This window comes from Diabrotica virgifera, chromosome 1, assembly GCF_917563875.1.
Source record: "Diabrotica virgifera virgifera chromosome 1, PGI_DIABVI_V3a".
NCBI classification, from domain to species: Eukaryota; Metazoa; Arthropoda; class Insecta; order Coleoptera; family Chrysomelidae; genus Diabrotica; species Diabrotica virgifera.
This window is the reverse complement of record NC_065443.1, coordinates 49,096,487-49,120,990: the sequence shown is the minus strand read 5'-3', so window position 1 is coordinate 49,120,990 and position 24,504 is coordinate 49,096,487. Positions and strand designations below refer to the sequence as shown.

The window sequence follows — 24,504 nt, the reverse complement described above, 5'->3', positions numbered from 1 at the left end:
TTAAAACAATGCCAAAAAACACATTAAAAATGCCACAAATGATTTCTGAACATTAATTGTCGGAAAAATTTTTAACTAAATACGTATTTTCTGAAAATAAAATTATATAATAAATATACTTACAATCATAAAATGTATAAAAAAAATAAAAAAATAAAAGTTTCTATTGGGATTCGAACCAACTTACCACGCGGCTGGTATTTGCGTTGTATTGGGATTCACCCGCATTAAAACTTCGCCACAGAGACAGCTTGTCATTATGTGCGAAGATCGTCTAACTAAACAGATTAACCTTTTGACATTTTTAACTTATGTAAATCAAATTATTTTGATTTTGAATTGAAATGATTTAGAATTGAAAAAATACAACAAAACATAGAGTAAGAAGACAATATATTAGGTGAATATTGATAGAAATTTTGATGGTAATCAAATTATGTAAATAAAAGTATTACATACTACTTATGTATTTTGGTAGGTTCAAGGTAGGTATCGGAGCCCGTATAACGACTAATAAATTTCGCAATCACTTGCGTCGTGCAAAATGGCTATGTTCAAATATCATAACAAAATTTGATCAACTATTTATAAAACACTTACCAGTGAAAGATTCTTTAGCTTTGAATAAGCGAGATCTGCGGCACTCATACTAGGCACAGTTTGATGAGCTTTCACATTGGCATGCAACAATCATCTCTTCTATGTAAATAAGTCAAAAAATATAATATGAAAACTATTTAAAAAGGCAGTATAACCATTATCTAACTTTTTGTTTGTTGTTTCTCTTCCTACAAATTTTAAAACGCAACAAGCATACATTATAACCAAACCATGCACAGTTCCACAGCTGTGCCACAGCTGCCATATTGGATAATTTTTGTCATGTCATTTGAACATCCAATCAGAACAAAGTTATAATGCGCATGCGCCCGGTCGCTAGGTTTTCCCATATAAAATTTCACCGTCATTACGCCCGTAAAGAAGTATAACTTCAAAAAGAATATTAACATACTCAGAGTCACTCAACACGCGATGGAAAGAGCAATGCTTGGTATATCACTTAAGGACAGGAAAACAAACACATGGATAAGACAGAAAACCAAAGTCACCGATGTGGTACAAAAATCATTAAAATTGAAATGGGAATACGCTGGACATGTAGCTAGGAGCGATCTAAACAAATGGCACAGAAAAATTCCAACCTGGAGACCATACCAACACAAAAGACCCTGAGGCAGACCTCCTATGAAATGGACAGATGATCTGAAACGGACTGCCGGAGAAAATTGGCTACAAGTAGCGTGCAACAAAAAATAATGTAAAGAAAGACTTAAAGAGGCTTATGTTCAGATGTGGACATGAATGGTTAGACGAAGAAGAAGAAGAACTTGAAAACTACTTACTTTATCGCAATGAGACAAAAGGGTGATATTTATGTAAACAGTGACAAGGAATAAAAAAACATGCTGAAATGATTATTACGACAGTAGCGTAGATTGTGAGAGGGAAAAAGGGGCGAAAATGAAGTATATATCTCTACCGCACGCCTCTGGTACAGCGAAAAACTATTTTTTAAGACTAGTTAAAGTACCCTAACATATGTAAACTGTGTGTCAAGTTTGAACAAAAAATATTAAAAGGTGCTTGAACAATGGGCTAAATTTAAATAGGTTTTGGATAAAAACTTCGTATTTTGTGCTAAGGTTTCTCCAGTTACGATATGGATTTTCCATTGTTAATGAAACACCCTGTCCAAAGATGGATAGCTGAAAATTCCGTGGTCTTTGATGTAACTTTTGCAACGTGTTGTTTTTCTGAGGCCAAACAGATATCTTATTGCTCTTTTTTGTAATTTAAAAATAACATCAGATTGGACAGCTTTACTAGAACCCCAAAAAGGAAGACCATCTCGAAGATGAGACTCGAATATCCTGATCGATGAGATCCTACATTGATTTCCTCCGAAATAAATCTTATAGCATAGCAAGCTAAGGCGAGTTTCTTACAACAAATCCAAGGCTTCTACAATTTGCAAGCCAAATGGATGCTGCAGTGAAGACAAAGGGAAGGAATTCTACACTATACAATTCACATCTCCGTCTGCAGATTTAGCAATTTGCAAGCCAAATGGATGCTGCAGTGAAGAAAAAGGGAAGGAATCGCGAATTCAGAGAGCTGGATTGCACTCCGTATTCTAATTGAAAAGTAAGTTGTTTTGCCTTCGCATTGCAGCTGAATAATAAAAATGGTATACATTTTTATTTTATATTCGTATTACTCCGTAGAGTAACTAGGTGCATTTTCCGTTGGAACTTTACCAAGCTGCAGACGGGGATGTGAATTGTATAGTGTAGAATTCATTCCCTTTGTCTTCACTGCAGCATCCATTTGGCTTGCAAATTGTAGAAGCCTTGGAGGTGTCACCAGGAAAATGTACCAATAAGTTTTTCAATTTAAAAATCTTTTAGTAATATTTTTAATATTTTCAATATTATTAATGTTGCTTTTAGGATGGAAAAATTTTATCTTTCAATTGACAGATGACGCTAGTCACCTACCCTATTTGTTTCAGTTGCAATGTGTGGGAAAAGCTCTCGGTGCTTGTCAGTTAGGATATGGAGAACAAGCCTGCGCTCTCTCCGATGAGATTCCAATAAGAATCAAAAATCGCGATTCAGACAGCTGGATTGCACTCCGTATTCTAATTGAACAGTAAGATTGTTTTGCCTTCGCATTGCAGCTGAATAATAAAAATTGTATACATTTTTATTTTATATTTTTACTATTATTTTGTTATTATATTTTGTTTAAAGTATTTTCAATTGAGCCAAAATTAATGTCTTTTCTTATTGATAATATAAATTTTTCGAAATTTTATCATGGTTTTGTAAATTATTCCTTTTATTTTTGGTGTTACATATATGTAACGCTATGAACATGTGGGAGCAGAAAATGGTTTTCTCTTCAAGAAGCGCTGGATGTGATTGATGCCACTGAAACTTTGAACGTTAATGCTATATATATATATATATATATATATATATATATATATATATATATATATATATATATATATATATATATATATATATATATATATATATATATATATATATATATATATACACATATAAACGCTCTTATACAGGCCCGTACAAGATATATTTTGAACGTTTACAAGCCCGCAACTACCTTTTGGAGCCCGACTGCGGGTTTCGAAACGTCGCCCGAGTATCTAACAACCATTGGATTCCCCTTACTTTCTTACCCAACTGGACAAATTTTTGCGAAGGCTTCACAACGTACAGCTTATACATACACTTATACAAAAAGTTTCCAAAATCATGCGGTAGGGGGCGCTTTCGTGTATAAGTTTTATACATTTGAACTATTATATTTAAATAAATCGCTATGAAGCCCGACATTTGACAACGCCGCTGGGCTTGAAAACGTGCGTGAAATTTATTTTCACATATATACCATTGGGCGTAAATCACAATTGTTAGAAGTAAGAACGACACACATATATAAAGATAATCAATCTTAAAAATACTATACAGAGTGCCTAATTCAATAAAGAACACAAACATCGGTGTAGCTTCTCAGGGACACGAGTGGGTAATGCCCACCTTGGAAAAATCGACAGTATTGGTGAAATATAAAGTTCTCCTTCTTTTCATCTTGAAAACAAAATTTGATACAGTATTTAGTATAAAATAAAACAAATACATTGTTTTATAATAAAACACCCTATACCTATATGTATTGTTAAATATTTCTTTACTCGATTTCATTGAGTAAATTTCCTGCAACAGGTATTACAGATTTAAAAAAAATGTCTGAAAAACCAGAAAATAATACAAAATAATAAATAAAATATTATATTTCGAATTATGGAAAAAAATTTAAACTGAAAATACAAACAGCTGCAAGAAAAAAAAAGTACAAAAGTAAATACGAGTACTTCATTAAATATTTGGTTAATAGCTATTTTACATTTTATCTTATTTATAATTAATGCTGAGAATGACTAAAATAATTATTAAACATTGAAATAAAATTAAACGTTTATACTAGCGCAGTGCAAGTCTAAAATATTTAAAGTAAATTAGCAATTGTTTAACCTTTATAACAGTTATAAACAAAAGCTTTCACTGTGGCCCACGTCTTATCCTTGAATAAATCTTTATGTTTTTTCATTATCAACTCGGTTTCTTCTTTTCTCGGAGCTTTTTTGTTTTTTATGTGATCTTTGAAAGCTGTTTTCAATACATTTTTTTGCTCTGAATTCCACTTTCCTCGCTTTCCTTTTTTTATACTATTTTCCCTTTCATCTAAAACATAACAGTTTATCTTTCATTCCACGTTCTTTGAATTCTTAGTTCTGGATAAGGAAAAATAGATAATTACCTAATACCGCATTTTTCATTGCTTGTTCTCCGAATTGCTGTTCCCACGTCTCTTCTATTTCATTTTCATTAATATTTTGATCTAAAAACAATATATATATTAAATCTTCATGCCTGCATATATTAATTTTTTCTAGTAATCCTAATGAAATATCAACCTGATTTGCTAAAGTTACGTGGTGAGTAAAGCATGTTTTAAATTCCTCCATATTTCGTAGATACTAGTTAACGTATTAACTGAAAATTTAAGCATCTATATTTTTTTAACGGGGCGAATTTTGAAAATAAACTGAAATTTAAAGATTTTCATTGCACTATTGTTTGTGTTCCGAATCAATATTACAGTAATGAATTTGGCGCAGTACTTCGTGTTCTAATGACAGCAAATAACAAACGATTTCATTAACCTATTAATTTTCAAACAAAATATTCACTTTTACGGTATTGGAATTTATGTTGTTGATTTTACAAAAAACTTTATTGTCATAAAAAAGTTTCCTTCATTCTGGTACCTTAAAAGAAAATAAATAATTATGAATTTCTTACCACGAAATAAAGGTTTTTCTGCTTCAGTCTCATCCAGCAATGATTCATTGTCTGACAAAGTTATTTCGTCAAGGGATTTTCCTTTATACTTTGCTACTTGTCCACTATTAACAGCGATAAGTAATTTGGCAACTTTTGCTGTCTGATACAAGTCTTGAGGAAGCCTACGAGACAGAACTAGTTAAAGTATCAGAAGTACGTACATTTGAGTATGTAGCCAAGTAGACTGACCTTTAGTTTCTGTTTTTTAAAAGAGGATTGGAAAACAGAACTTTCCCATTAAAAATGTATGCGAAATATGGACAGTGCCACAAAAAATAGGTAATAAGCACGGTTTTTAAATAAATAAAGCAAAATGAAAACGTTTTTGTACTACACATGAATTTTTTTAAATCAAAAATGTAGTAGATACTACTTGATTTTGGTGTAACTTGTTTAATTGGAACAAAAGCAATGAAATTAAGATTTTAAACCCCAAATACTATTCTAAACATATAGGTTCGATCCCCTACGGTGTAAGAAGTTTTTTATTTTTTCTTCAGATGTAAGTTGTTGTATTTTTATATAAATAAACTCAAATTGTCATTTATTTATGACCTGTGAATTATGATTCATTATTCACGACTAAATAAAGTTCATCATTATACTTGATAAAACACAAGTGAATGTAGTTTTTAAATGGTCGTTGATAAAAATGATAAAAAAATTGAATTTATAATTACCTATAATACGATTCATGTGTTTTTTTGGTGTGTCCCATGAAAGTAGCAAACTGTTCCATTTCGTCATCCTTAATATTGATTGCTTGCAATAATGTGGCAATTTGTTTTCTTAAACGGGTTGATGTAAACAGAGTTGTATCCGAAACATCAGCTTTTGTCGCCAGCTTTTTCACAATATGATAGCCACTCAACCACAGCTCTGTGTTAGGATTACCAAATAAATACGGATTTGTCGGAGTCACACAAATACTTCGGAAACTTAGAAGAAGTTCAATGAATTTCTGAAGGTCCGGTGGAAATAAAATTGCAACAGGTCTGCTTCCTTTTCCACCGGTCACTACTCTTTTGTAATTCTTGCACAAAGTTTGTTCAGTTTTTGAAAGACAATCTAGAAACTCGGTTTGCTGGTTTTCACTGACTGTTGAATTATAAGTCTCGGTTTTTAGGTACTGAATTTCCCCAATGCGCTTTCTATTTATTAATAATGTCAATGCTAAGACAGACTCGATCAGCTTTCGATAGTTCAACTTAATGTGGATATTCTTCTTCAATGCATCTGAAGCTTCATGGGCTTCGTTCATTACAAAAGTTTGGAATTTTATAACATCTTGGGTCAATGGCAACAATTTTGGAGAAACATAATTATTTTCCTTTAAATTTTTCAGTGCAAGGCTTGAAATCTCAGATGTCCAATGGTTTTCAATAAGATTTTTTAAACGCTTAATGTCTTTAAGACTTTCTTCGGCAGTAGTACAGATTATAATAGGACTTTTCTGTATAATATTCTTTGTAGCTATGTCACAAACTTGTTTAAGCGTGGTCCCCATGTGTAGTGCCAAACTGCTCGCTTGAAAGGTTTTGGTTTCTTCACAATATCCGCTAATAACTTTTACAGCTCCGACAATATTATCAAAAAACTGTGGTTTCAAAGCATCAAATAGTAGTTGAATTCCAGTTGTATTTCTCAAACTTATAAAAAGTCGTCCCAATTCTCTCATTTTATTTGAGATAACATTTCTTATTTGAGCACGCTTGTGCTTTCTTAGCAAGCTTTCAGCATATGAGCAAATGAGCATATCTTTCATAGCAGTTCTTGAAATCTCGTCACTTCGCATAATTGGAAAAACTTCTTCTTTTAAACGCAAAGAAGCAAGAAAATCACCGTGTACACCTGAACATACAGTGAATACTTGTGATAAAGATAAATGATTTTCACGTTTGACAGTTTTACATTTAGATCTGGCAGGACATTGCTTTCTATGTCTTCTTAAATACGTTCTTCTAAAGAATCCCATGCAATCGGGGCAAGAAACAAATAATGATGTATCTACATCTTCAGCTTCCTTGGGTCTTCGTACAGGTCTTATATTATTAGTTGATAAGGAATTAACAAAATTTCCCTGACGGCGAATAGCATCTAACAATAATTTTCTTTTGTGGTAATTTGGAGGAAATGACGAAAATTCCTTAACAGCACCTTGATCACAATGTCTTCTAATCAAGTGTCGTGCAAAATGGGTTACATCGTCCAAGCAATACGGACATGTTGTTTTTTTGTCTTGTGAACGACTGAAGTGTGACTCAACTTTAACATGAGAGGGTCCTACAAATTTACCGAAGTTAACTATAAAAGGGTCTACGTGCTTACTTGTAGTTTCTAATTCAAAGCTTTCTTCTTTTGGTTTTAAATTTTGATCAAGCAAGGTAGTAGTTGTGGATATTTCATTAGACTTGTAAGAATAATTGTTGCTTATATATTTTTTTGTTTTTTTGGTACTTTTACCTTCAGCTTTACTAATTCTTTCATAACGTATAAGCGGAAATTCTTCATTTTCCTCATCATCGCTTGAAGGTAGATACTCACTCCCAGAAGATCGAGAAGGTTCTTCCATTTCATCAATATCATAGTTTTCTTTAGATTCTTCTGACGGTTCTCTTTGTCTTCGAGTTACATTTCTTAGAGGAGAGTACGCTCCTAAAATGTCCTTACTGGTGATGTCTGATGGTGGTAGTATTTGTAGATCTTCCAATATAACTATTTTTTTCTCCATTTCTTTATTGGGTCTTTGTCTTCGAGGTACATGTCTAAGAGGAGAGTACGCTTCTAAAATTTTCTCACTGGTGTGGTCTGGTTGCGGTCTTATTTGTTGATCTTCCAATACAACTATTTCTTTATTTATTTCTTCATTGGATTTCTCAATATTGTGTCTCTTAACTAGCTGTACATCTTTTTCTTCATGATCTTCAAAATCATAGACATCTTTTAGCTCACCTTTTGCAGCAGCTGTCAAACTTAGATGGGTTAATGCTTTATTTTTATAATATGTTTGTAAACCCTTTGTTGTCTCGTAATCTGGTAAAAAAAGTAGATTACTCTCGTCACGCCGCGTCAGATTTAGTATTTTTTCCGTTCGTTTTTTCATGACTGATGGAGGTTAATTTATTCTGGAAAAGAGCAAGTCAATCAATTGGAGTCAAGGTCAGATTATAACAAATATATAATGAGAAAAACATCCAAAGTATTCATTCATAGGCCATGATGATTAGGTGAATTTTATCTTCCTTATGTAGTTAATGCTGCTTGTAGTTCTACCTTTTCAAACATAAACAATATTCCCATATTTATTATACATTAATGTAGGTAGGTACAAACTTATATTTTAAAAGTTTATCGCAAAGTAAATGACAAAAAAATAAAAATTATTTTAACTTTTTTTATGTAAATAAACAATATATTCAATTCTAAACCCCTTTTCTTTATAATGATTTTTAATATTGTCGAAAATAAATGTACTTTACTTTCAGCAATAATCACATTCACAGGCAAAACTAGTATAATATTGATAAAATCTTGATGGAAAATGATTTTTTCTCTTAATTATTATAATAAAATATTTTCCCCTGTATGCTAAAACTTATGTAAATACACTGTATAAGAGTTTTATTAACCTTCTCTCATCATCTTCCGTAGATGAGCAATAGTTCCTAAGCAATGTTTGATAATCTGATAGAGAGCCTCTATAATCTATCTTCGTTATAATACGATTCAGTCCATATTAAACTGAAAAAATCGTTTAAAATAAATAGTAAAATAATACTTACTTTATTCCCAATATCAAAGTAGTAATACTACCATATAAAAGCAAACAACACGAATGCAACTGTGAGAAGCCCGGTTCTTCTCCTATAACACTGATAATAATAATGGACAATATTCAAATATAACCTTGAGTCTAAAAATAGATGTACTATTAATAGTATCAGTAACCTGGCAACACCGCTAGGCTTTAAAACGTTGCAATAGTATATAGATTTTTAAACAGTGGGCTTCTAAAGGTTCAAGTAATATCTTTTGGGCTTCAAAAGGTGAAATTCGTTTCTAACGACAATTCTACGGAAAAAACTTTACCCCTCTGCTTTCCCCTCTATAGGTTTTAAGTGATTTTAAGGCGATAGGTACAAAGTATACACGCCGTAACCAATAGGAAGTGCAGGGCTCTGAAACTGCCCGTTTGTCTTCGGGCTCCGTTACGTGTCATTTATCAGTATATATATATATATATATATATATATATATATATATATATATATATATATATATATATATGTAAAAAGAATAAAGCTTCTAGCAAAGCTTGCTATTGCTTTTATGAATTAAAACGCCATAATACATGGCATTGGAGCACAAATTCGTCAAAACTTCCGCGATTTAACTGGTACCAATAGACTGATATATCGATATTTCAAGGTCTCCCTCTCATCAGTCAGTCGAGCTGGTACTACAAATTAAATCACGGAAGTTTCTCTGAACGTCTCCAAAAATTTCGCCACTCTAGTGGCAGCTTACAGAGGCGCCATCTCTTTTGATGGCAGGTAACGAAGACGATTTAATAATACCGTCTCCTATCCTCTGAGCTATCGGAATGTGCAAAAAGAATAAAGCTTCTAGCAAAGCTTGCTATTGCTTTTATGAATTAAAACGCCATAATACATGGCATTGGAGCTCAAATTCGTCAAAAGCTTTATTCTTTTTGCACGTTCCGATAGCTCAGAGGATAGGAGACGGTATTATTAAATCGTCTTCGTTACCTGCCATCAAAAGAGATGGCGCCTCTGTAAGCTGCCACTAGAGTGGCGAAATTTTTGGAGACGTTCAGAGAAACTTCCGTGATTTAATTTGTAGTACCAGCTCGACTGACTGATGAGAGGGAGACCTTGAAATATCGATATATCAGTCTATTGGTACCAGTTAAATCGCGGAAGTTTTGACGAATTTGTGCTCCAATGCCATGTATTATGGCGTTTTAATTCATAAAAGCAATAGCAAGCTTTGCTAGAAGCTTTATTCTTTTTGCACATTCCGATAGCTCAGAGGATAGGAGACGGTATTATTAAATCGTCTTCGTTACCTGCCATCAAAAGAGATGGCGCCTCCGTAAGCTGCCACTAGAGTGGCGAAATTTTTGGAGACGTTCAGAGAAACTTCCGTGATTTAATTTGTAGTACCAGCTCGACTGACTGATGAGAGGGAGACCTTGAAATATCGATATATCAGTCTATTGGTACCAGTTAAATCGCGGAAGTTTTGACGAATTTGTGCTCCAATGCCATGTATTATGGCGTTTTAATTCATAAAAGCAATAGCAAGCTTTGCTAGAAGCTTTATTCTTTTTGCACATTCCGATAGCTCAGAGGATAGGAGACGGTATTATTAAATCGTCTTCGTTACCTGCCATCAAAAGAGATGGCGCCTCTGTAAGCTGCCACTAGAGTGGCGAAATTTTTGGAGACGTTCAGAGAAACTTCCGTGATTTAATTTGTAGTACCAGCTCGACTGACTGATGAGAGGGAGACCTTGAAATATCGATATATCAGTCTATTGGTACCAGTTAAATCGCGGAAGTTTTGACGAATTTGTGCTCCAATGCCATGTATTATGGCGTTTTAATTCATAAAAGCAATAGCAAGCTTTGCTAGAAGCTTTATTCTTTTTGCACATTCCGATAGCTCAGAGGATAGGAGACGGTATTATTAAATCGTCTTCGTTACCTGCCATCAAAAGAGATGGCGCCTCTGTAAGCTGCCACTAGAGTGGCGAAATTTTTGGAGACGTTCAGAGAAACTTCCGTGATTTAATTTGTAGTACCAGCTCGACTGACTGATGAGAGGGAGACCTTGAAATATCGATATATCAGTCTATTGGTACCAGTTAAATCGCGGAAGTTTTGACGAATTTGTGCTCCAATGCCATGTATTATGGCGTTTTAATTCATAAAAGCAATAGCAAGCTTTGCTAGAAGCTTTATTCTTTTTGCACATTCCGATAGCTCAGAGGATAGGAGACGGTATTATTAAATCGTCTTCGTTACCTGCCATCAAAAGAGATGGCGCCTCTGTAAGCTGCCACTAGAGTGGAGAAATTTTTGGAGACGTTCAGAGAAACTTCCGTGATTTAATTTGTAGTACCAGCTCGACTGACTGATGAGAGGGAGACCTTGAAATATCGATATATCAGTCTATTGGTACCAGTTAAATCGCGGAAGTTTTGACGAATTTGTGCTCCAATGCCATGTATTATGGCGTTTTAATTCATATATATATATATATATATATATATATATATATGTATATATATATATGAAAGGAAACGGCGATTGCGTTTTATTTCACTTCGACCACCACCGATATTCTACACGACGTGTTTCGAGCTCATGTCAAGCTCTCGTCAGGAACATCTAGATGGATGGTCGAGGTGTAACAAAATGCATTTGGCCTTTCTGGTAATAATAAAATAACCAGACTTCAGTACACTTTGTACGACATCTATATGAATTAAACGAAAAGATTTCTCTGGTATACAGAAGAACCTTTTCCGTAGCGGACGCGAAAATGTAAAGTCTTCATAAAAGATGATGAACGACAAAAGACACCTCTTTGTGTCACAGATTTGTCTACAAAGCCAAGTTATTCGCTACATATTCGTCAATAACGGAGAAACCGTGATATGAAAGGAAACGGCGATTGCATTTTATTTCACTTCGACCACCACTGATATTCTACACGACGTGTTTCAAGCTCATGTCAAGCTCTCGTCAGGAACATCTAGGTGGTTGGTAGAGGTGTGACAAAATGCATTTGGCCTTTCTGGTAATAATAAAATAAAAGTGGTCGAAGTGAAATAAAATGCAATCGCCGTTTCCTTTCATATCACGGTTTCTCCGTTATTGACGAATATGTAGCGAATAACGTGGCTTTTTAGACAAATATGTGACACAAAGAGGTGTCTTTTGTCGTTCATCGGCTTTTATGAAGACTTTGAAATTTACATTTTCGCGTACGCTACGGAAAAGATTTCTTCTGTATACCAGAGAAATCTTTTCGTTTAATTCATATAGATGTCGTACCAAGTGTACTGAAGTCTGGTTATTTTATTATTACCAGAAAGGCCAAATGCATTTTGTTACACCTCTACCATCCACCTAGATGTTCCTGACGAGAGCTTGACATGAGCTCGAAACACGTCGTGTAGAATATCGGTGGTGGTCGAAGTGAAATAAAATGCAATCGCCGTTTCCTTTCATATCACGGTTTCTCCGTTATTGACGAATATGTAGCGAATAACGTGGCTTTGTAGACAAATCTGTGACACAAAGAGGTGTCTTTTGTCGTTCATCGTCTTTTATGAAGACTTTGAAATTTACATTTTCGCGTCCGCTACGGAAAAGATTTCTTCTGTATACCAGAGAAACCTTTTCGTTTAATTCGTATATATATATATATATATATATATATATATATATATATATATATATATATATATATATATATATATATATATATATATATTGTTATATTTCTATTTGATATGAAAATTAAAATTTGATAATTATAAACAGAATTCAATTTAATATAAAATATTTTCAATTTTCTCAACCACGGGCATATAAATTTAGAACAACCTGTATACAACAAATTGTTATATTTAATTTTAAGAAGTGATTAAATAAGACTCAAGTGAAATCGTTAATAGGTCATTATCGTTGTTCGCGGAAGGATCGATCATTAGCCGATGCTAAATAAGACTAAGTGGAAATAGAGAATAGGTCATTAAAATTTGTATATAGTAGAAAGTAATTTTAGAATGGGAATTAACTATTTTCTTTGAAATCCATTAAGCATATTTAGAAAGTTTAAAAATTGGTTTTGAGGAATACTGCGAATGAGAGTTGGTGGTGGAAGTTTGATTTGTGAATCTGGAAGGGATATTTAGAAAGTAGGGGAATGAATGACAAATAGAGATCAGAATGTTTTGAGCTGTCGAGAAGTGAAGTCGAGTAGTAGACGGTAGTGTACGGAGAGTGAGAAAGCCGGTGTAGTTCCGTGAGTGTGGAGTATCTATCGCGGAACGAGAGGTAGGCCAGGTTGAGAGTAAAAGAACCTCCTTGAGCCAAGAGTTCCCGGTAGCTGATTGCAGTTTCGAAAAAGGTAGAACACAGCATCACGACAGAAGCAGGAAACGAGAGCTATACGAGCTAGTTTCAGAGGAGAACATTACTGGAAGCCAGGACGAGGTTTTGATTGCAGCCAAGGATAGCAGGAAACGGGTCTTGTGTGAAGACATTCTCAGTTCACCAGAAAAAGGTCAGTCTCATTTGTTTGGACATGAATGTATGGGTTTTTCGTATTAAATACCACATTTAAAATTGAAGAAACATAGTCAATAATATCAGAAAAGCTTCATCAAACTTAAATAGAATTGTTGCTAATAAATCATAATAGTTAAATGTTAATAAAAACTTTCAATTGGAAACCAAAAGGAAATAAGATTCCCATGTGTAAATGTTATTTTTAAGAATAATAAGATATAGCAACTAATAAGCAGTGATTGCCATTTAAATAAAATAAACAATATTTTGATTACAATTGTAACCCATATGTGTTATTATTTTACTCTTTTCTTTCCTATCCCGATTAGGAACCATTGAGAAATACTTAGAAGCCACGTATGTAAGTAATTAATTTTATAAAAAGCCCTGAGATTGAAAACATATTGATATGTGATCTGGTAAATTAATTAGATTATTATTAAAGCATTGATTAAATTAAATGACATATAAAATTATTATCTCATATCAATAATCAAGATCACATCAATATATATATATATATATATATATATATATATATATATATATATATATATATATATATATATATATATATATATATATATATTTACTCCCAGCGTATGAAGTGAGCCACATATCAAAAGAAACTGCGGTTGAAGTGAGGTCCTGTACAAAGTGAGGTCCAGTATACGGACCTCACTTAGTCAATCAATGTAAGACTTTTTTGTAGACATGTACTGATAGCAAACACTGTTTTTTTACAAAAAAAAGTGGGACCTCACTTTGTATGGTCCACATCAATTTTTAGTTCAGAGATTTTCCGCATAGAGGCGCTGACTTTGGCGTATATTTTCTAACCATGTATATTCTATGCCCTGTTGAATAACTTACGATACACATAGTGAGGACCATACAACTGGCAACATCTGTTCAACCAATCTTTAAAACAGTGGATCGTCAATCGTCGCATAAATTCAAACAGTACAAAAATGTTTAATACTTTAATCCTTTTTGAGAGCCTAGGCGCAAAATTTCGGTCGAGTTCTTTTTAAACGCATTTATTTTTTTCGAATCCTGAGATAACTAATAGGTATTTTAAAAAAATTTAAACGCAAAATAGAAAACTACATTATTCCCGAGGGCAGAAAGTCCCTTATAATGAACAAAAAGTTTCTTTTGAATGATATATTTAAAATTAAAAATCAGACTATTTTTTTTCACCCCTGTGACTTATTAAAATAAATATTTATAGAAGTTCTCAAGGACTTTCGACCATGGATAATACAGTAATATTTCTTTCTGCGTTTAAATTTTTTAAAAATACTTAAGGTTTTCTCAGTATTCGAAAAAAATGAACGCATTTAAAAATAATTCGAGCGAAATTTTTGCGCATATGCTCTCAGAAAGGCTTAAAATACTATAAATTTTTGTAATCAGTATTTCAATAGTTATTTATGATATAAGTGTTAAAAGTACACGTTTAAGGCACGCATGTGAAAGTTTGCAGAATGAGCGACAGCGAGTTCTGCAATTCACATGAGTGCCTTAAAAATGCACTTTTTAACAGACATATCATGCAATATTTTTTCTACAAACGTAATTACAGGACAATATCTACAAAAACTTTTACTTGAACTTGACTGACATTCCATTTTTATATTTTTTTGACATTACATCAAAATTGCCTATACGATCAATACGAATTGCAGTGCCATAAAAATTTTAAAGCACTAGTGCCTTAAAGCAGCGCCGGATAAAGGGGAGCCGGGCGACCGCCCGGGGCGCCAGAATTTGGGGGCGCCAAATTTTGAGAGACGCTGATATATAAATATAATATTTACCCCCCTCCGTGGCTCAGTGGTAAGAGCGCCTGCCTGTGGATCTAAAAAATCCGAAAGGTTGTGGGTTCGAATCTCACCAGGGTCGGAAATTTTTCATTTATTATAAATTAATAAATGAATATAGTTTCTGTCCTCGTGGGATCGGTTCTCACCGGAGGGACCGCAGACGTTCGGATACAATTAGCGTCTCTTTGCAAAGACAATGACGTCGACATTGCAAAGTAACAAGGCGCTTACTCAACACACACTACTTACACATGACACTAGGTACCTAACTGTTCAAAATTACCGTACCTACCATGCCAATGGCCATTAGTTGTCGAGGCATTAGCTAAACAAAAAAAAATATAATATTTTTTACATTCATTATTTTTTTGGACTTTATAGATTATCTTTGGGCTAAGATTACTCCTAAGACAATTAATATTAAATAATTGTAACAATAAGAAAACTATTTCTAGCTCACAAAAATTCTCTAATAAAAATAATGCAACCTAAAAATTGTTATGGCTTTTAAAGGTCATTTGTCAGGTAATACCTATCACTTTTATGGTATTACAATGGTATACATACATACTTAAAATACACGAAGATCAGATTTACGAAGTATCAACAAATTTATGAATAGTCAGTGATATTATTATACTGCTGCTTGTCATTATAGCCTCAATGGTTAAATAGTTTTGTCTTCCTGTTCTGTAAACTTTGCTTTATCAACATTGTCGTGTGTCCGTGGGTGTGTAATTTGAAATAAAAAAAAACAAACCAGGTATATCTATATGAATTAGAATTGACAATTTCTTTTTCATAATATGAATATATAGAAATTTATTTCGAATACTTTGTACGCGTTAAGATGTTTCACTTTTTGCATAAAAACGGCACGAACGACGTATGAAAAAAAGGAATAATAGATTTTTGTATATATCATAAATTGAACGAGTAATTCCAAAATGATTTGTTATTTGAAATATCTCAGTGGCGTACTATGTTTTTCTTTAAAAAAATTCACACCATTTCAACAGTAGATATAAAATTATTAATTTTATGTCAAAAAATGCGCAATAATTACCTCTTAAAACACATCCAATTTCATTTGCATATCTGAACCGGTTTTAGAACAATAAAGAAATCGTCAGTTTGTAAGAAAAATGTCAACACCCCATATCTCGGAAACGAAGTATTTGCTGACATATGCTTATAGAGCAAACTGTCATTATTTTTTCATATAGAATTACCCTTTAAAGTTTGTCGCATTTATTTAGAAACATCCTGTTTTTTCTTGACCACCCTGGATTTCCATAGTTTTTCCTGTATTATTTCACTTGACCGTTATTTTCAGTTCTTTCTGTTTTTCCAGTCCTGCAGGTTTCTTTTCTAATATTGCTTCGTCCATTTTATCTCTAAAAGATTTTCGGGGTCTGTCTCTCTTCCTTCTTATATACTCGATAGGTTATAATGTTAATATAATGTTATATGTTACATACATTTATATTGCAATTCAGTTTGCTCAATTTTCCTCCCGAAAAATTCCCCAACCAATTCAACCTATAAAAATTTTCCCATGTGCTTTCAAATTACCCTAAAAATGGGCGAAAGTACCCCAATCTGGCATCTCTGATTCGTCGCTCGTTGTAGACGGCGTCGGTGTATATTGCGTTGTCAATTGGGATATTCCCAAAACTCCCAAAAGTGATGATCCTACCGATCTACCGACATGTCCCTAGGATCTATCGAGTTTAAAAAAATATCCGAATGACATATTTTACTTAAGAGGAAACAGTAGCGATCAGCAGGTAGCGAAAACGCGTTCCAAGATTGCGGCTGTAATTTTGAATATTTTTTCGAGATATGTGGCACACGTATTGGTAATATAATAAAGAATGGCGGTACAGAGCCCAATTTAAAAAATATATTAATATGTGGAAATTACTCTGTAATTAAATACAATAGATATTAAAAAAACGAGCCTGTACCGCCACTAAGAAGAACAAAAAAATACACTTTCTTCAAATAAACTTTTTTATCCGATGCCTAGATTTTGTGTCATTTTGGAACTACTAAAATTTTTTATTTCATTAGTAGTTCCAAAATGACACAAAATCTAGGCATCTGATAAAAAAGTTTATTTGAAGAAAGTGTATTTTTTTGTTCTTCTTAATGGCGGTACAGACTCGTTTTTTTAATATTGTATTTATTTACAGAGTAATTTCCACATATTAATATATTTTTCAAATTGGGCTCTGTACCGCCATTCTTTATTATATTATAAATACGTGTGCCAAATATCTCGAAAAAATATTCAAAATTACAGCCTCAATCTTGGAACGCGTTTTGGCTACCTGTTGATCGCTACCGTATCACCTTAAAAATAAATTCGATAAACCAATTCATCATTTATTGCCATCAAAAAATTTCAGTAGGTAGTATTTTTTAACACGTTTGTATAATACCTTTCATTTCCTAAGAATTATGTATTATTTAAAATTTACATAATGGAGATTCCTAATCGTATTTCGGTATTCACATTTCATACAAGAGTCTCAAAGTACTCATGTATAAACAATTTTTAGATGATTTTGGGAATATCGATTTCAAGCAGATCACATACCTTTTTATGTAAATATTCATGTGTTTCATAAAAGCTGATGTGACACTTTCGTCCAGTTCTTTATTAGTAAATAAAAGTTGAATTATGGTTGTTTGGGTTAATAATTACTTCGCATATTATTTATAATACATATAGTAGGGGAGCAAAGTATGCTAAATGTGCAGTCACTCGAGCGCTTTGGGGACCTATTGGGTTGTGATTATTAGGTTCTAAAACCAAAAAAGTTAAGTAAAATTTTCCATTTTGGTGGGGACTTTCCATATTTTAATTTAATTTTCCATTTCCAACACCCGTTTTCTCCGATTATAGCGCCACCTATCCGTGATTAGAAAAAACGTTTCGAATAAAAGTTGCTTATTTTTACGCAAAGAATCCAAATCTGAAATAAAAAAAGGAGTTCCTATTTAAGATTTTAAAGTAACCCCCCCCCCACCTCCGTGGGGGTCGTGTTTGGTACCATTCGATAGATTTCAGAAAAAATATTCAGAAATTGTAGTGTATTACCTATAAGCAGTTACCGTTAAGCCGGGTCCAGACTATGTAACAAAACATGTTAAATAACAAAGTTTTGTAACTTGTTACAAAATTTAAAAAAAACAAGTTTTAAAACACAGTGTTGTATAACATTTTTCTGGTTATATAGCATGTTTTATGTTATCCAACAGATGTCGGTAAACATCAAAGAAAATTATAAAACCGCACCGCGACTGATCTACACCTAAAAACATGTTATTGAAACATTCTCTGGCATAGTACCTACGCGAGCAGCAACCGTTGGAGTCATATCGCCTTGTTCATTCTGGAGTGATTGTGCTAGATTTTTCTTTGCTCTGTTCACGTAGGGTCATTTACGCGATGAAATTGTCGAAAGAACTGACTACTCATTTAATTGAGCTATTTCGTAAGTAACGAGTATTATGGGATTGCTATGGGATGAGCTACATTTATTGATTTAAAAAACAAATAAAAAACACGATGAATAGACTGAAATAGAAGTGAAAATAGATACAGAAACTGTAGTTAAAACTAATGCAATGCACGTACGCCTATAACTCAAGCCAACAAAAGAAAAGCAGTACGCGGAACCTTAACAGCAAATCGGTGCAAATCAACTCTAAATTTGACATAAATACTATTCTCTACAGAGCAGAGTGTTCAGACATAAAACCTGTAACATTCACTTCATTCGTTACACAGATGCAGACTGCTTCATCAGCTACTCAAACAGGCACTCAATCATACAATATATCTGAGCCTTTCTATTCCGTCCACTACACCTACATCCGCTACTTCTCCAGCTACACCAATTCAAACAGACAGTGACACTCAATCATGAACAGGTGAAGACGATAATACTGAGGAATTAAATTTTACACAAATGTTATACTTCCTCTCTGAAACAATGAGTAAAAAGTTTAAAAAATATACTTTGCTAATAATATAACTGTTAATCTTTCTCTTATTGGAATTGCATCTCGAAATGTCTTTCCTGCCTATTTTATGGCCGATGTCATTTATAAGAAATTCAAAATCAGAACTTTCTATTCTTAAGAAGTTTTTAAAACTGCCATCACATTTAATGTCTCCTGTCGATGGGTCTATGTTATCTCTTTCCAGATCAGCTAAAAGAGCTGTACCACTACCTATATTTTGCTCGAGCTGCTAATGAAGGACACATCCAAAATATTAATTTAACACGCCGGTGTCGCCTCCACAATATTACACAAGCTGCTGTTGCTATGAAGAGATCCTCCATACTTATATGACGCAATTCTATATACTACCTAACCTACCAGCTATCCATCTAAAATGCTGCAAAATTTATTCGCATGTTGTTGTTTTGTTTTTTGTTATATAGTCTGGATACTCATGCTATATTATACTAAGTTACATAACAAAGTTGTACAACAAATTTGTTGTACAACTTTGTTATTAGCATGTTTTGTTACATAGTCTAGACCCGGCTTTAGAAGTTCCCCGTTTCAGGAAAAAATATTGTCTTAAGAGCGATAGCCTAGTGACCTAGTGGGTAGACCTCGGATCTCGGATTCGTAAAGCAGAGGTTTCGATTTCAAATCCGGGGTGTGGATCTCCGATTTTTTTATTTATTGTTACTGCATTCATGTCTGTAGACCATGTTGCAATCTATTATGAGCACAATAAAAAAATATAGTAATAAAATAATAAATAAATATTTCAAAAAAAAACAAGAAAAAAAAATACAATCACTGGAAGCGAAACTAAACAATACGGAAGAAATATAACCACTGGATTCGGAACTGGATATGGAACTGGATAATATTAGAAAACTGATATTATAATATGTAAGCAGTACGAGCCTAGTAGGCCCATGGCTTGATGTACTATTCTTTTCCACTCCCTTTTGTCAGTCGCTTTTGTTTCCCAGTTCCTTAAGTTAATTCTTCTCATATCTTCTCTCCATTACTCCATCGTGACCTCGGTCTTCCTCTTCGTCTTTTCCCTGCCAATGCACTAGATAGTACCATTCTGGGAATTCTAGATGGAATCATCCTCTGCACATGGTCCAACCATCTAAGTCTTTGCGCCTTAATTACTGCTAGTATGTTAGGATCTTGATAGAGCTCAGTTTCCCACCGGGTGGAACAACAACTCTTGATGTTTTTTTGTTGTGACCCATGTTTCAGAAGCATACGTTACTATCGGCCTTATTACGGTCTTGTAAGTTCTTAGTTTTGCTCTTCGTGATATATGTTTACTTCTTAACAACCCATTAAAAGCAAATATAGCGCGGTTGCCCGACATAATTCTCTTTTGTATTTCTTCTTCACAGTTAGGATCTCTTGTGAAGACAGTTCCTAAGTACTCAAATCTCTAAACTTCTTCGAATTTATACTGTGTTCCCTTCGCTGTTGTCATTGTTATGTATTGCCCCCGAACGAATTGCTTATTTGTTCATTCCATATACTTTGTTTTTGCTTCATTTATATACAATCCTTTGGTTGCTGCCCTCTCCTCGAGTTTCATGACTGTTTCTATAAGTTCTATTTTGCTCCTAGCCAAGATTACCAAATCGTCTGCGAATGCCAAGCACTGATGTTTTTTGTGGTAGATCAGACCTGTTCTATTAATGTTTGCTTCCTGTATAACCTTTTCTAGTAATATGCTAAACATTATTGACGATAATGGATCACCCTGCCGCAGTCATTGTTTGACCTCAAAGCTTTCTATTATAGTATTGTTTATCTTGACTTTATCATACTGATATATCATACTGATATTGTTTAAAAACACTAATAATATTGATATAAAATGTTAATCAATTTTATTTATTGTTATAAGAATCAAAGGTAAATATGATTAGGCGAATGAAGCCTTAGGTTTCGCAGTCAATATCCCAACCACACACACATGTTGCAATCTATTTCAATACGGTTTATGATACAAACTATACACTTAGTATTAAAATAGTCTGATATATTTTTTTAGTTGAGGACACTTGTTCACATTGCATTGTTTCAGGATAAGGTGAAATATCTTCAATAAATGGAAAAAAGCATGTATGTCATATATTATAATACTTTCTATACTCTTAATATGTAGTCTCGTATAAATTTGTAGTGACATGATTTTAAGTATAAGAACAAGAAGCTTGCAACAACTTTCAGAGAAAATAGAAAACTAAAACTATTTTAAAATGATTATTCGAAATAAAACATATGATCATATTCACTGTATTTGCCATCTAGTGGAATAACTGTAAAATTAAGTCAGTAAAAAAGGTACATTAAGTTTAATTAAATTAAGTAAATCATCTTGTATACTAAAATTAAGGTTGGAAAATTGTCGTTTCAAAATGAAAATCGACAGGGGCAACAGTACCTATACTAAAATACACTCTGTATAGATAATTATGTCAATGTTAATAATACTGGATAGAGAATTTAATATCCTTTCAAATGAGCTAGCACACGCCCCTATTCCCTATTTAAAAATAAGGGGTGGGGGAAATGGAAGGGAGGGGGTTGACAAATGACAGATATGTATGTACCGTAAAAACTGTGTTCCCCTTAGATCAAAAGTCGGGCTTTTATATTTATATGTTAAGTTCAATATAAATTTCACATAACTGAACTATCACTGTATCCTCCATTTTGATTATTATTGTTCTCAACTAACGCTATTTTCAAAATTCTTGCTTTCCTATCCATCTTTAACGTAAATTATTAAAAAATATAAAACTATTTCTTTATTAACGCTAGTCTCCGATAAGGCTACCGTGATTTAATGCTGAGGTACTAAAATGTTATAAAATTAACAAACAGTACGAGCAAGAACAAAGAGTCCACATCCTTTTTATAACTACAAGTGACTGAAACAACGAAACAATAATAATTCTTACTGTGTTATACAGAAAAAGGCAGTAGAAACGATTAATCTCATATTTATCGACAACACTGTATGGTCCTCACTTGATGAGCTGTAAGGAAATATACACGTAAAGTTGTCCTCACTTTGTGCGCATAACGAAAAAGTATATACAGTCTCACTTTAATAGCTGCGTGTAATGGCCTCACTTGGGTGGCAATATACTTGAACAATACGGGGCACATATACGTAATATTTTTTGTGTATACTCGTCATTTTTTAATTGCTATTGACTTGTCAAGGTCACTATGAAGAGTTGAAACGATTATGTCTACGTTTTCTACCGGTCCTCACTAAGTGCGCGTAATGTCAGGACCTCACTTTGATATCTGTGCATAAATATATATATATATATATATATATATATATATATATATATATATATATATATATATATATATTTTTTAATTTGGGTTTCTTGGGCTTAGGTTCACAAAGAAAAAGAGATGGCTATGATGTTATGTCATATCATTTAATCGACGTTTCGACAGGAATATCCTTGCCTTTTTCAAGATCATTACGTGACCTGCATGTAAAGTTGGCAGTGAACAATAACAATAATAGACGTCACAAAATAAAACAATGTTAAAAACATAGGGACAGACCCACTAGTAGATACGTTTAAAATTTAGGTACTGTATATATATATATATATACTGAACCCCCAGAATTTAATGTGCGTACAGACGAGGAGTCTGGTGATGAGGAAGATAATGATTTGAACAAGTTGTCCGGGAGAATTCTTACGGCACCTGTTGAACTTTGCTTTACGAAATAGTGAAAAATATTCCGAAATATATAATGATATTGACGAGGTTGGGCCTTCCAGATCATCAGCAAAGGCTAATAAGCAAGTGAAAGAAGAGTTGAAGTTGATCTTATGGACCAGAATGTAGATAGATACCGAGTAGGAATTCACTCTAAAAATGGTTGTCGTGTCTATTTACACGGATGCTGGGCATAGCTATTCAAAATGCTTCGTACCTTTATAACAAAACCCATGATCCTATACCACATCAAGAATTTCGATGGTATCTAGTAACATTGTATATTAAGAAATATGATACCGTACCAAAAGGTGCAGACAGGCCATCTTCGTCCAAAGTAGTCAGACATATAAGAAATGATAAGATTGACCAGCTTCTGGCCTATATTCCTGATAAAAAGGAGACGTTCTGCACATTAGGGCTGCAGTTGGCATGTACGTACCAAGTGTTGCAAGTGCAATGTGGGAGTATGCATCGAGTGCAACATAGATTTTCATCTATAATAATTTGATTATATTTTTTCATTTATCTAATTTTGTATTTGCTTTTTATTTTTATATTTATAACAGGGAATATTTTAAATATTTTTGCTTCTATATCTTCCTAGCGTAACATATATGTCACGGCAATTTTCTAGGAAATCCAAAATAATTAAGAAAAAAAGTGTAAGTATTTTCTTTTAAAACCTACTCCCGTATACATCGAAATAAAAAAATAAAATGTTGCAAAGAAATTAAAATTCAGGATATTAAGGGTTAAATTACGATTTTTTGTCATATATATCATACTAGTGACGTCATCTATCTGGGCGTGATGGCGTAATCGATGATTTTTTAAATGAAAATAGGAGTCATGTGATAGCTCATTTGAAGGGGTATTCAATTATCTATTCAGTTCATGTGATAGCTCATTTGAAAATAACCTTTCAAATGAGCTATCACATGACATCTATTCTCAATAAAAAAAATCATCAATTACGTCATCACACCCAGACGGATTACGTAACTAGTATAATATATATGCCAAAAAATCGTAATTTAAAAATATAAATCGACCTGTTACGGGATTTTACCTTAAAGTTGCGGGTTTACGAAATAACGAATTTATGCGTTACTTTATGGACGCACTGTACATGCATTTTATAATAATAATAGCTTTTACATAATATCACTTTTAGGAACAACAATACATACTCTTCTAAATACTTTCGTTGCATACTATGAATATCTTTCACCTTGGTATTTTGTTATTGCTTCACTACCAGGAAGTTTAGTTGGAGGATTTAGTACAACATTTCTCATTATTACACTTTATATGGCAGATATTACGACACCAAAGACGAGGGCCATTAGGTAAATATTATTTTATTTTATTAGAAATATCATATATGTACTATATGTTTTATAGCAAAGATATATTATTGTAAAAAAGATAAAGGCAGTTTTTGTTTACATTTGATTCAGAGTTGGACCACCATCTCCATATAGCGCATCCTTATGCATCCTCAGTGAAACTATGCAGTCACAACTCTGAAACAAATATCAACAATCTGCCTATTTAAGGAAACCCATCG

The 24,504-nt window shown here is 33.1% G+C and overlaps 2 protein-coding genes across 2 annotated transcripts in view; one reads left to right on the top strand and one right to left on the bottom strand.

Moving 5' to 3' along the window:
• The window catches only part of LOC114324748 (proton-coupled folate transporter), a 71,095-nt gene that overhangs the window by 5,975 nt on the left and 40,616 nt on the right, over positions 1–24,504 (top strand). The window contains exon 3 of the mRNA XM_028272578.2: positions 24,109–24,283. Within this exon, the coding sequence (XP_028128379.2) occupies positions 24,109–24,283 (175 nt within the window). The remainder of the gene's footprint in view (positions 1–24,108; positions 24,284–24,504) is intronic.
• LOC126888028 (uncharacterized) lies at positions 3,942–4,669 on the bottom strand. Its single transcript, XM_050656034.1, has 2 exons — positions 4,411–4,669; positions 3,942–4,334 (listed from the first exon to the last, which is right to left on the bottom strand). Exons 1-2 carry the CDS (start codon positions 4,616–4,618, stop codon positions 4,120–4,122), a joined length of 423 nt encoding a protein of 140 aa, XP_050511991.1. The 5' UTR covers positions 4,619–4,669; the 3' UTR covers positions 3,942–4,119.

Bases quoted from the DNA above. Each gene is read 5' to 3' on its own strand.
- LOC126888028 (XM_050656034.1), bottom strand. From the start codon at position 4,618: ATGGAGGAATTTAAAACATGCTTTACTCACCACGTAACTTTAGCAAAT. The intron at 4,335-4,410 runs GTAATTATCTAT...GTTATGTTTTAG, and splicing joins AATGAAAAATGCGGTATTAG to ATGAAAGGGAAAATAGTATA.